Genomic DNA, 12530 nt, shown 5'->3' on the forward strand with positions numbered 1-12530 from the left:
TCCCATTCTTCACATTTTTTAAATCCTAGAACCCTAGAGGCGATTCTCCCAAGACCAAATCTTCCCCAAAACTTTGATAAGTGATCCTAACTCACTTTCTTTCAATTTCCCATCACATTTCATGATTTTCCAACCAAAAATCTAAGATTTCTATGGTAGAAATTGGGGGTTTGGGTAGAATTAGGGATTTTTATAAATTGAGGATTTAGACCTCGATTTGGGGTCAGATTCCAAAATCAATTGTATATCCGGGCTCGGGGGATGAATGGGTAATCGGGCTTTGGTCCGAGTTTCGAGTTTGGACCAAGCGGTCCTGGGGTCGAATTTTGGCTTTTTGGGAAAAATATTGGAAAACCTATAATTATGCATTGGAATTGATTTCTTTAGCATTTATTGATGTTATTAGTTTAATTATGACTAGATACGAGTGGATTGGTGGTGGAATCGAGAGGTAAAGCAGTAATTGAAGTTTGAAATACCCGTTGGCTTGAGGTAAGTATTTGTTCTAACTTTGACTTGAGGGATTAGGGATCCCCGACTTATTTTCTATATGAAATTCCATGTGTGTGGCGTATAGATGTGGTGACGGGTACCTATACGCCGCCAAATTATCTGTTTAGCATGTTCCCTTCCCCGTTTCCTTATATATTGCTTTCCTATCTTAATTAGTACTTGCTTATTGATGCTTCCATGTCTAATTGGTTCTTGTTAAACGTTGTTGTCTCTATTGAAGGTATCAACTGTTCCGTAGTTTTATTATATTATATTGTTGGTTTACGTTAGATTATTGATGTTTCATGGTACATTTTGGTTGGTCTCGTTGTGTAGTATTAACTGTTGAAATTTCATAATGGTATAGACCTCCAGTCATGATGAATTGAGGTATAAATGTTGCGGGGGTTTGAGCTAAACTGTGAAATACTTGTTTTATTTTTGTGATTGGTACTAATATGATGGGATCGGGTTGCACGCCACAATAGGAGGAATAAGGGTGAAATGTGATTATCTGGTGGGATCGGGTTGCACGCCACAACAGGAGGAATAAGGGTGAAATGTGATTGTCTGGTGGGATCGGGTTGCACGCCGCAACAGGAGGAATAAGGGTGACATATTGAGGAGTAATAAGGGTGGACTGGTGGGATCGGGATGCACGCTGCAACAAGGAGTAATAAGGGTGAATGCTCATATAGTTACTTATAATATGGTGGGATCGGGATGCTCGCCGCATCATTTGTTATTTATGTATTCTTCTTCTGCTGAGATTTATTATTGTGTTGTTGAAACTCTCTTAAGGATTGGTTATAGCTGAGTATTGGTAGAACGATTAGGTTGCATATCTATTAAATGCAAGTTACTGTCTTATTTCATTCCGTATCTTCTTTTTGCCCTATTATAAACTGTTGCGGGATATATATTGTTTATGCCCCGGCATAGCCTCGTCACTACTTCGTTGAGGTTAGGCTCAGCACTTACCAGTACTGGGGTCGGTTGTACTGATATTGTACTCTGCACTTTCTATGCAGATTTCGGAGCTGGTATTGGCTGATCAAGAGGTCGATTGATGATACTTCAGACAGGAGACCCAAGGTAGTCTTGCAGGCGTCCGCAGGCCCTGGCGTCCCCTCCTAGCTTTACTTCATTTCTGTTTTACTTTCTTCGAGGCAGATATATTTTCTTTCAAACCATTACTTGTAGTATTCATAGAATGTTTGTGAGTTGTGACACTAGTTTCTGGGTGGTATCTATTTCGGTTTTCGCTAATAGTATATGAGTAATCAGTTAAATCATGTATTTCCGCTTTTATTTCCGCTGATTTAGTTTTGTTAAATTTAAATTATAAAAAGATAAAGGAAAAAGGTGAAATATTCTGTAACGTTGGCTTGCTTAGCGAGAGCAATGTTAGGCGCCATCACAGTATCGAAGGTGGGAAATTCGAGTCGTGTCAAAAGGTAAACGGAGGGTGAATTTATTCTATTTGCTATAGTTAAGGGGCAAATCTGAAACAGTCCACTTAATAATAAAAGCATGTTTGGGACCAAATTCAAAACAATGTAAATTTGCTCTATTGATGGGATTTTTTTGGCCATTTTGCCGTATGGAAGATGAAAAAGGTATTGTAAAAGGTGTGTGTTCCAAATTATGTTTTCCGGTTTGGGAATTAGATACAATTTGAAACAAGGAAATGCAAAATCCATTAGGTGAAGGTGTCCCATGAATAAATAATCTGTTCAATCATACACTTCATAGAACTAAAAGAAATGCTACTGCTATTTCAAAAGATTGATCATTTCAAACATTCTGGAAACTAAGGCTGCAAAGAATGTAACTTGTCAAGCAAATTTTCTTGTTCATTTACTTCTTTAATTAATGGATATAATTTAAACAAAGACTCATGTATTATTTTCAGCGAACTTGAGCTGATTAAGCTCCGCAGCTCTATTTGACCACACAATGACATTCAAGAAAGTTCACATGGTAGAGCATGCCATCTTTGATTCTTGACCACGGCTGCAATTTATGTAGTCTCAACTACTCATCTTTCTCTTGGATCGTCATACAACAACAACAACCCAATGTAGTCCCACAAGTCTCTTGGATCGTCATAATCAGCCTATATTGCTACTTATGAAACTTGTTTTCCTTCGTCCTACCAGGGAAGTCATTTTCCTGATATTAAGACACTTGTTTTCATGAAGAAAATGTTTTTCCAAACATGACCAATCGAACATGGCAAAATTGGAAACATTTTCCATACGATGTTGTAGCACGTAACATGCCTTATTTTAGTTGAATCCTTTCTTCAAATGGTTCCCCATGCAGCTGAAACCATAAAGGGGAACGCTAGGGATTTACATTAGAGAGCAAATTTACATTAAGTTTTAGTGTGCCCTCTGATGTATAAGCTATATGTACATCACTACATACGGTATAGAAAAGAATGATCATGAATTAATAAATGAACAATGTACCCCTTAGCTTCTAACAGGGATAAAAACTGCTACAAAAACCTCAGCGTGCACAACTAAATATGTCATGAAAGGAGGTTGGCAGACACCCTAAGAGCAGGAATACCTTTGTCTCTGATTCTGATTCTGATTCTTCATTCAATATGAAAATTCATTGCCTCTGAGGGATATATACTTTTTAACCCATATTGAAATGTCGTCTAAGCAAGCCTGAGCTTTAGGAGTTTTCTGAAGCACATTAAGAGTAGCAAAGTCATGTACAGAATCCTTGTAATCAAGTAGAGGGGCATCAATGTTCACTCTTCGAAGTTCCTCTGAATATGCAATAGCCCTGTCTCGCATCCAATCATGCTGTGCAACCACTGTAAGTGTTGGTGGCATATGCTTTAAGTCCAAGAGTTTATCTTTTTCTGGTACAAGAGGATTTGCAGCTAGATGGTCCAGATTGAAAACTGTTTCCGGGAGGAAGAGTTTCCAAGCAAGAATACATGTAGCTTTGTCATAGAGGTAAGAGTTTGCCAGTTTCATCTCTGAATGTGTAGGAATGTTTCCAATGAAGAAAGGGTACATTAGAACTTGAGCCACTACTTTTATAGGATCCAAAAGCTTTCCTGCCTCAACAGCATATCGCGCAACATAATTGGCAATGTTGGCTCCACAACTTACTCCTAAGAGGACACACCTATAACATCAGATTGAACAAAGTCACAAGCACTTCTTTGTATAATTCTCCTCAAGACATGCAGACATGCACCTAATAAACTGAGAATGCTAAAAGAGAGCCGACATGCAGGTTTTTGAATAGGATCCTATAACTTAGTACAGGAGCCGTTTGCCCATTTTAGTTATGATTGCATACTGGAGCCTTTTGCCCATCTTTATACATGAATTGGTCACATCAAACTCTAATGCAACCTCTCAAAACTCTCTGTGTCCCATGTTTGGAGACGTAAAACGCCATCACAACGCCATCTGTTTAGCTTAGAGGTCAAAGGATTAAATACAAGAAGCATACAAAATTGGAAAAAATAGGAGTTAATCAATCACTCAGTACTTTTGGTTAATGTTTTGCATAGTATTAGTTGATGAGGCACTCCATATAAATATTAAGTATTCCTCAAGCAACAACTACCTCTTCTATCCAAAATAGCAGCTGAAATACCTTAGCTGGTACTCGCTCTGTTCTATTCTATATAGAATATTTAAAAACATTTTCACTTTAAACTTCTTATTTTTACCTTTAATGAAATGCTCGGAAATATCATGACATGTCTAATTATATTAAAACAAGAGAAATCAAAACAACTACTACTTATTCGCTATGCCAAAAGCTTCAATAAGTGAAAATTATACCTTGAAGGGTCTAAATGAGCAGCTAACCAAGGGTCAACCATAGAAGCTCCAAATCCATCAAGAATTCGCCTTCCACTACCCTTCTCCCCGTTAACCATCCTCGACCTTCCACATTCAGCCAAGTTAGCTTGCTTAGCTAACCATTTAATGGCCATAACCCCATCTTCAAATGCAGCAGGATACCGACTCTCCGGTGCCAGCCTATACCCAACTGAGACCACAATCGCATCACAAGATTTCGCCAATTTCCTACAGAAAACATCATTAGAAACTGTATTAATACCCCCACTCACCCATGCACCACCATGAAACTGCAAAATCACCGGCAATTTCTTGCAACTGTTCCCATTTTTATAAATTGGCACATAACCCCCATAAACCCCATCACTGGAGACTGAATTTCTTAGAGCGGATTGAGGGAGGAAAATTCTGAGGGAGAGATTTGTCATAGGATCAATATGAAGGTCCTTAGTTGCAACCCCATCGTTAGAGAAGCTAGGATTAGAGGTGGCAGTGGTTTCATCAGCGCGTGAAACGACACCGTTAAAAGGGTCTGAATTTGAAGATTCGATTAAGGTTTGTAATCGACGTTTAAGGTTGTACTTGAAGAGTACGCTATAAACTTTCACCATTAAGCTCGGCATTTTCTCACAGAATTACAGATTGAAAGTGTTTGGAATGTTTGAAAGCAGTAAAAGGATTATAAGATGAAGGAATTAAGGGAGCGTTGAAGATTAAGAGGTCATCGCCGCGGAGGAATTTGTTTCGTTCAAAGGAAAAGACGGAGAAAATGACTTTTCAGCTATGGAAGCTTCCATTAATGGCTTTGAATTCTTCGGTGAGCGGTTGCTACGTGAGGGCGTCAGCCATGAATCATTTGAACTTGGCCGGGATTACACGTTACTGTATAATATAATACGATTAACATAAAAGGATTTACCACATTATTTTGATATTACTTGTAGTAATTAATTTTTAAGTGATTCTTGTACAATTTTTTTTTATATAAAGCTAAATTCGATATAAAAAAAATTACATTTCAAAAAACAATTAGAATGTCACATTGTATACGGTCGAAACCGGGCTCATCTATTGCATGACGGATCGAGACCGAAACGTGATAGATTAAAGATCGACCCCAGGTTCCATCAAACCAAAGTAAGAAGTCAAAACATACGTCTTTAAGATCTTCAAGCCCGTGACTCCGGAATCGACCCCGACTCCGAATAAGCTCGAGGAAACATTACCAGATCCAATAACGGAAGACTGAAATATTCGCAACCGGTCAAATATCACGGTGTAAATCTCGGCACGCATCAATGAGAGACCGATTAATTAGCAAATCATGAGATTTCTTACCTTTTATAGAATTGTATCTAAAGCAGGACTCCCCTACTATATAAAGGGGGTCTGACTCTTTGTAATACACATTGTAACACGTATCCCAAAGCATTATAATATTATTTTCTTTCTGCAAGACACTGTTCTTCCGTATCTGACACAATTTGGATCATATTCAAATCAAGTGAGACTTATTTCCCAATGTTATAACGGTTCAAGTCACACGGTTTGAATTTACTTTATTATTATTTGCTTTATTTATCATTCAATCTATCATTTTGTGTCAGATTAATCCACGTATCCTTAAAATCACTTATAAATTCAATTGTTATTAGATTATGAGGGTAAATAGTTTGGCGCCCACCGTGGGGCTAAGGATAATAGTGGTTATTTGATACAAATTTCCATAACGCACACTATTTTACACTTGTTCTTTGAAGTGTCTCTGATTTCAGGCCTAAGCTCAAAATGTCATAGCACCTCTACCTGCTGACAATGAATTTGGTCACTACGGTGAAAACAATAAAATTTGATGCCCAGTAACGAGGTACCTCCTATCGATCCCATATGTGTGACAGTTGCCTACCCGGTCGATGTTAACTTGCAGGTGTCCATCAACATCAATTTGTCATCTGATCCTGAAAATAGTGACCGTGTGGGACCTCGACCAACAACTCGAGAAGCGCCCGAAATAATGGAGGAGATGGGGTCAATCTACGGATTATCTTCGAAATGTTACAGGCTCAACAGGCAGCAATAGCTCAGTTACAAAACTAGAGCCGCATACCAAGCAGGATCGAGCCCGACCTATCTCGAGAAATCACTCGTAGGGAGGAACCAATCACGGAAAGGTCGAGTGGGAACGAGTCGAGTAACAACCCCAAGATCATAAAAAAGCTCGAGGAGCTGACAAAACGAATAGAATCAGGGCAGAAGAAAATCGAAGCAAACGACAAAAAGGTGGAAACCTACAATTCTAGGGTCGACCAAATCCCGGGAGCACCGCTGATATTGAAAGGCTTGGATTCCACGAAGTTTGTAGAGAAACCTTTCCCTCCGAGTGTGGCGCCAAAGTCGATCCCTAAAACATTTTGCATGCCCGAGATTCCTAAGTACAACGGAACGACTGACCCAAACGAGCATGTCACTTCATACACATGCGCCATCAAAGGAAACGATTTGGAGGATGATAAGATCGAGTCTGTCTTACTGAAGAAATTCGGAGAAACCTTGTCAAAGGGAGCTATGATATGGTATCACAACTTATTCCCTAATTCTATTGACTCATTTGCTATGCTTGCAGACTCTTTTGTAAAATCATACGCTGGGGCTATCAAGGTCGAAACCAGGAAATCTGACATATTCAAGGTAAGGCAAAAGGATAATGAAATGCTCAGAGAGTTCGTATCTCCGTTTCAAATTGAACGGATGGACCTGCCACTCGTCGCTGATGATTGGGCCGTTCAAGCTTTTACCCAAGGACTCAATATTCGAAGTTCGGTGGCTTCACAGCAGTTGAAACATAATATGATAGAATATCTGATTGTCACTTGGGCTAACGTGGATAACTGATATCAATCGAAGATCATAGTCAAAGATGACCAACGGGGGGCTCATTTCAGGTCTGTTTATCCTATTAGACCCAGCGATAGAGTCAAGAGAGATATCGATCGTGAACTAAGGTCGAACAGAGATCGGTATAAACCATATAATAAGGATCGAAGAAGTAATGGGTCCGGACGGAGTTCTATACGAAATGAAAGAAGAAATGACCGAGGCCAGAGCAACCGGGGACTCATGATCAAGAATGGTTTCGACAGGCCTTTCAGACCCAACGGAGCATCGAGGTTATTAGAGTATAACTTTAGCGTCGATGATGCTGCCATCGTATCGGCTATATAACGCATCAAAGATACCAGATGACCTCGATCTCTACAATCCGACACAACTCAAAGAGATCCAAACTAGATGTGCAAATATCATTGGTACTCACGGCCACAGAACAGAGGATTGCCGACAGTTGAGGGAGGAGGTATCCTAGTTATTCAACAACGGACATCTTTGAGAATTCCTGAATGACTGAGCCAAGAATCATTTCAGAAATAGTGACTCTAATAAACAAGCCAAGTAGGAAGAACCTCAACGCGTCATCCACATGATCATCAGAGGGTTCGACGCTCCTCAAGGTCCGATGTTAAAAAGCACCAAAGTATCCATCACAAGGGAGAAATAGACTCGAGATTACATACCAGAAGGAACTTTATCTTTCAGCGATGAAGACGCAGAAGGAATCATGTAACCCTATAACGATGCACTTGTAATATCTGTACTCATGAATAAATATCGAGTTAAACGTGTGTTAATTAATCCAGGTAGCTCGGCCAACATCATTCAACTCAGAGTCATAGAACAACTCGGCCTATAGGACCAAATAGTGCCTGCAGCCCGAGTGCTAAATGGATTCAACATGGCTTGTGAAACTACTAAGGGAGAAATAACAATAACGGCAAACGCCGTCGGGACCATTTAGAAAACCAAGCTTTATGTGATTGACGGGTACATGAGGTACAACGCCCTGTTCCGGAGGCCATGGATCCATAACATGAGAGCAGTGCCCTCAACTCTTCACCAGGTGTTAAAATTTCCAATGTCAGGAGGGGTTAAAACGATTTATGGCGAGCAACCGACCGCAAAAAAAATGTTTGCAGTCGAAGAAGTGATTCCAAAACCAACACTAGTGACCTCAAAGGAACCAAGTTCGAATACAAAACAGGAAACTAAATAGCAATTATCGACATCAGCCTCGACCCAATCAGATAAACATGGGACCGATGAAGACGATGATTACCAAATACCAGAAAATGAGTAGGATTACTACTTATTTTCCACGAAAAATATTTTTCGTTATACCAAACACACCCTTAGTGTCTTTATTATTTCATGCAATAATGAGTATTATTCTATATTTGTAACAGTTTGATCATTACTCACCCGTCATAACCACTTGATTCCATTTACCTATATATACACACATTCTTTATATACATACATTCTTTCTGGTGTGGTAGATACTAAGTATACAGAAAATACTCTCCTTCCTTCTGCTGGATTTTCTACCAAGCTAAATAAATCTTTGTTAGTTTATGCTCCTAGTTTTATACTAGAAGGACTTGTTGAATCCTGGGGGATACACCCAAATCGGGGGAAATAACCTTAAGGAGAGTGTTTTTGACACGCCTCAGGCTTTGAAGAGTTTCCTACAGGTTTCGTGATGAAGTATTTTCCATAAGATTTACAATAATCTTAAGGATATTTCACCCGATGCTATGGAGAATATCAATTTTGGAATCTCGAGAGCAGTAGATGATAGATGAACAAATATTATGATTATACCGTTATCATATATTATACTTTGGCATAAACGCTTGGCAAATGTATTTTCAATTTCTTACACTATCACATTATGAAGATTAAAATACACCATAAAATTAAGGTACACTTTTTCTAGTATTTGAATGCACCTAAGCCTACATAAATGTACACTTTTATGTTATTCATTTTTGAAAATCTTGATAGCTCTAATATAATGGGTTTAAATTTATTCTTCAATTTCAACAAATTTACGTTTTGAATTTGGTGTGTTACAAATAAAAGCTTGATTATTTCATCTCAGTTATATAAGTTCTTTGCTAATTCTATGAGAATAAAGAGTGAATAATTTACTATACATGATGATCATTCATGTCAAATAGAATTTGATAGAAGGGAAGATGATGATTAATGTATTGATTTTATAAATATCCTTCGTATTAGTTTGATAGAAAAAATAGATAAGATAAGACCTTCTTATTCTTGTGACTTATTGGGTGAAGCTATGTTATTAACTTGTTATTTATAAATAGGTAGAACTCTTTATGAGTTGTGAAAAAATTATCTCCTTAACTTGAAATTTTTAAAAATACTGGGGTTCGTGGTGTTTCTAAGCAGAAAACATTTAGGAAAATTTGTTTGTTAAAATTATAACGAGACCTTACAAAATTGAGATTATTTGTGGAAAAATTTGTATTGGAAGATCAGAAATATGTTGTATTTCTAGATTTGAAAAGTTATTTTATTTTGGGTCTCTTGGTTATTTGGGTAAAAAAATTATTGAATTATGATTTGTTGCCTACTTCAGATATTTTTATAGACGTTAAAGTTGCTTCTATGTTTGAAATTTTTTACTTTGGTATTTGAATATGGAAGATACCAAAAGAAAATATATGTGTTAAAGATGTTTCAAAAGGCATTTATATAGAAGTCAAGTTTCATTTTATTTCAGATGATTTTGTGCCTTACTCGGGAAATACTATGAGTTAGTATTCTGTATCTAGATTTTTTATTGTATTAGAAGGATACAATGATAATATTGAATCTTTGATTCAGATGATAAAATGTTCACTAGTGATTGTGTGATCACCTTTTGGTGGGGTGTTGTGATATTGAAATTGCCTAACAATGAAGCTGATTAAGCAACCTCTTGGTGAGTGTTCCACTAGGAATTAAGCTGATAATATTTATGTCAATGAATTGTGATTGCCAAGGTGCAATAGCCATTGTAAGAAAATAAATTTTTTAATGGGAAGAGTAGATATATTCTCTTGAGACATAATGTGATAAAGCAATTGCTTGGAGATGAGAATTTTTTATACATATATTATGTGTAGTCAAAAAAGGATTTGACCGATCCTTTGACTTATAAGTGAAACAACGAGGGATTGAGACTTTTGCCAATTTGAGATGTATCAACAATGATGGTAACCCAACCTATGTGATTGGAGATTCCATGAAGTAGATTCATATGGGTAATAACAAGTCATTAGTTGATCAAATATGCACTATTAAATTATGTCTCTGCCTATGGTGTGTGTGTGTATATAGTGCAAGACTGCAAGGAATGTGAGGTGGAGTTATTATACTCTTAATCCAATAATCCATAGCCTTTTGTAGGTGGTATGTTGCGCTGCAGAATACACTTGATAGATAGATCTATATGAGTGTGGAGTGGGGTCGTTCCAATAAAATTTATGGGAAATTTTCTAGAGCACTCATGAAAACCAGGCTGGCGCATAGCCTTTTAGGGCAAAACCGCGATAACGACAAAGATTATGCGAGTATATGTGATAGATATGACTCTGGGCTTACAAAAGAATTTTTGGTTCATAGAAGTATTAAACTTCACCAATTATTCTATAAGCTTAATCTTATTTTTCTAGGTTTGGTTTATAGTCTACGGACTACGAGACGTCAGATTCGATGCATTGTACTCATATGTAGAAAATCTGGCACAATATTCTATCCTTCTATTCCTTTTGAAATATGTGGGGAATTGTTAGAAAAATAGTGAATATGGTATCTCAAAAGGAAGTGTCAAGAATCATATTTCTGAAAGTGTCTAGATTCATTTTATTAACATTTAATGTCTTTATTATTTCATGCAATAATGAGTCATTATTCTATATTTGTACCCGTTGGACCATTACTCACCCGTTATAACTACTTGATTCCATTCACCTATATATATACACACATTTTTTATATACATACATTCTTTCAGGTGTGGTAGATACTAAGTTAGCGTTTGGCCATAAATTCCCAAATTTATTTTGAAAAAATTGATTTGGGTGAAGTTTGGTTTGAAGATGAGAATGTGTTTGGATATCAGTTTTCAAAACATATTTCCCAAATTTATTTTGGAAAAACATGAAACATATTATACCCACAAGTTCTAAAAACTATCACAAATGTCCAACAGTATCATTATCAATAACATTCATTATATTATCGCAAATCATAGTCCTAAACATAAATAAGTTTGGTACAAAATTATCATTTTTATAATGAACTATATGATACACTATCAGATGACCGAGAAGACGAAGCGACATTGTTACAAAATAATAAATGGTGTGCTCTTTTATAAAATACAAAAAGTTGGGGCAATTTTAAAAAAAAGTAATAGTGATATTTTGGCCCAAAACCGGCTATTGAGCTGGTTTTGGGATTTGAGATTTTGCCTCAATGTAGGCAAAATCTATGGCCAAACATGTGTTTGATAAACCCAAATTTATTTTGGCAAAATCTATGGGCAAATACTCTCCTCCCTTTTGCTGGATTTTCTACCAAACTGAATAAATCTTTGTTAGTTTATGCTCCTAGTTTTATGCTAGAAGGGCTTGTTGAATACTAGGGATATACCTAATGGGTGATATAACCTAAAGGATAGTGTCTTTGACACGCCTCAAGCTTTGAAGAATTCCTCACAGATTTCGTGATGAAATATTTTCCCTAAGATTTACAACACTACTATAGACATTTACCCTTACAAATACTGCTGCTTTTAATCCTTCCAAATGTTATAATGTTGGAAGTTTGTTTCTTTTTATCTTTTTGGTCACCTTTATACATTGATGAACACACCATCCAACTCCTAGTATACGTCTACCACCAAATTAGGCTTTAGCTCTGCCCTTGCCTAGAACTTAGAAGGTCTTAAGAATGCCAAAAGATCCTTTTACTCTCATGGCCAAAGGCTTGGCAACATATAAGAGGAAGGTGAATTAGGGTGTACATAAACTTTAGGTGAAAATTACACAGTCCCTTGTTTAGAAACATATTTCGAAATAACTTCACATGCACCTAAAGAGACATACAAAAAGCAACAGGTTGTTCTTTATACTCAAACTGCCATCAGCTTCTGTAGCTTTTCTATTTGTAGCATATGCAAAGAGTCTCTTGAACAAAATGCCAAACTTATATTCTCTTAACCATTTGTTGAAGAGTGGTATTTGCCAAAACAATAGACACACTAAATATTTCAAACAAGTATAA

General features: G+C 37.0%; 1 protein-coding gene across 1 annotated transcript; it reads right to left on the reverse strand.

Moving 5' to 3' along the window:
• Positions 1–2821: 2821 nt before the first annotated feature.
• On the reverse strand, positions 2822–5142 carry LOC107801929 (putative carboxylesterase 11). Its single transcript, XM_016625350.2, has 2 exons — positions 4320–5142; positions 2822–3648 (listed from the first exon to the last, which is right to left on the reverse strand). The coding sequence occupies exons 1-2, from the start codon at positions 4961–4963 to the stop codon at positions 3105–3107; spliced, it is 1188 nt and encodes a 395-aa protein (XP_016480836.1). The 5' UTR covers positions 4964–5142; the 3' UTR covers positions 2822–3104.
• Positions 5143–12530: the final 7388 nt, after the last annotated feature.

This window comes from Nicotiana tabacum, chromosome 5, assembly GCF_000715075.1.
Source record: "Nicotiana tabacum cultivar K326 chromosome 5, ASM71507v2, whole genome shotgun sequence".
Classification (NCBI taxonomy): domain Eukaryota; kingdom Viridiplantae; phylum Streptophyta; class Magnoliopsida; order Solanales; family Solanaceae; genus Nicotiana; species Nicotiana tabacum.

Coding starts and splice junctions, on each gene's coding strand:
- LOC107801929 (XM_016625350.2), bottom strand. CDS start 4,963: ATGCCGAGCTTAATGGTGAAAGTTTATAGCGTACTCTTCAAGTACAAC. Junction 3,649..4,319: donor GCTCATTTAGACCCTTCAAG/GTATAATTTTCA, acceptor CTGATGTTATAG/GTGTGTCCTCTTAGGAGTAA.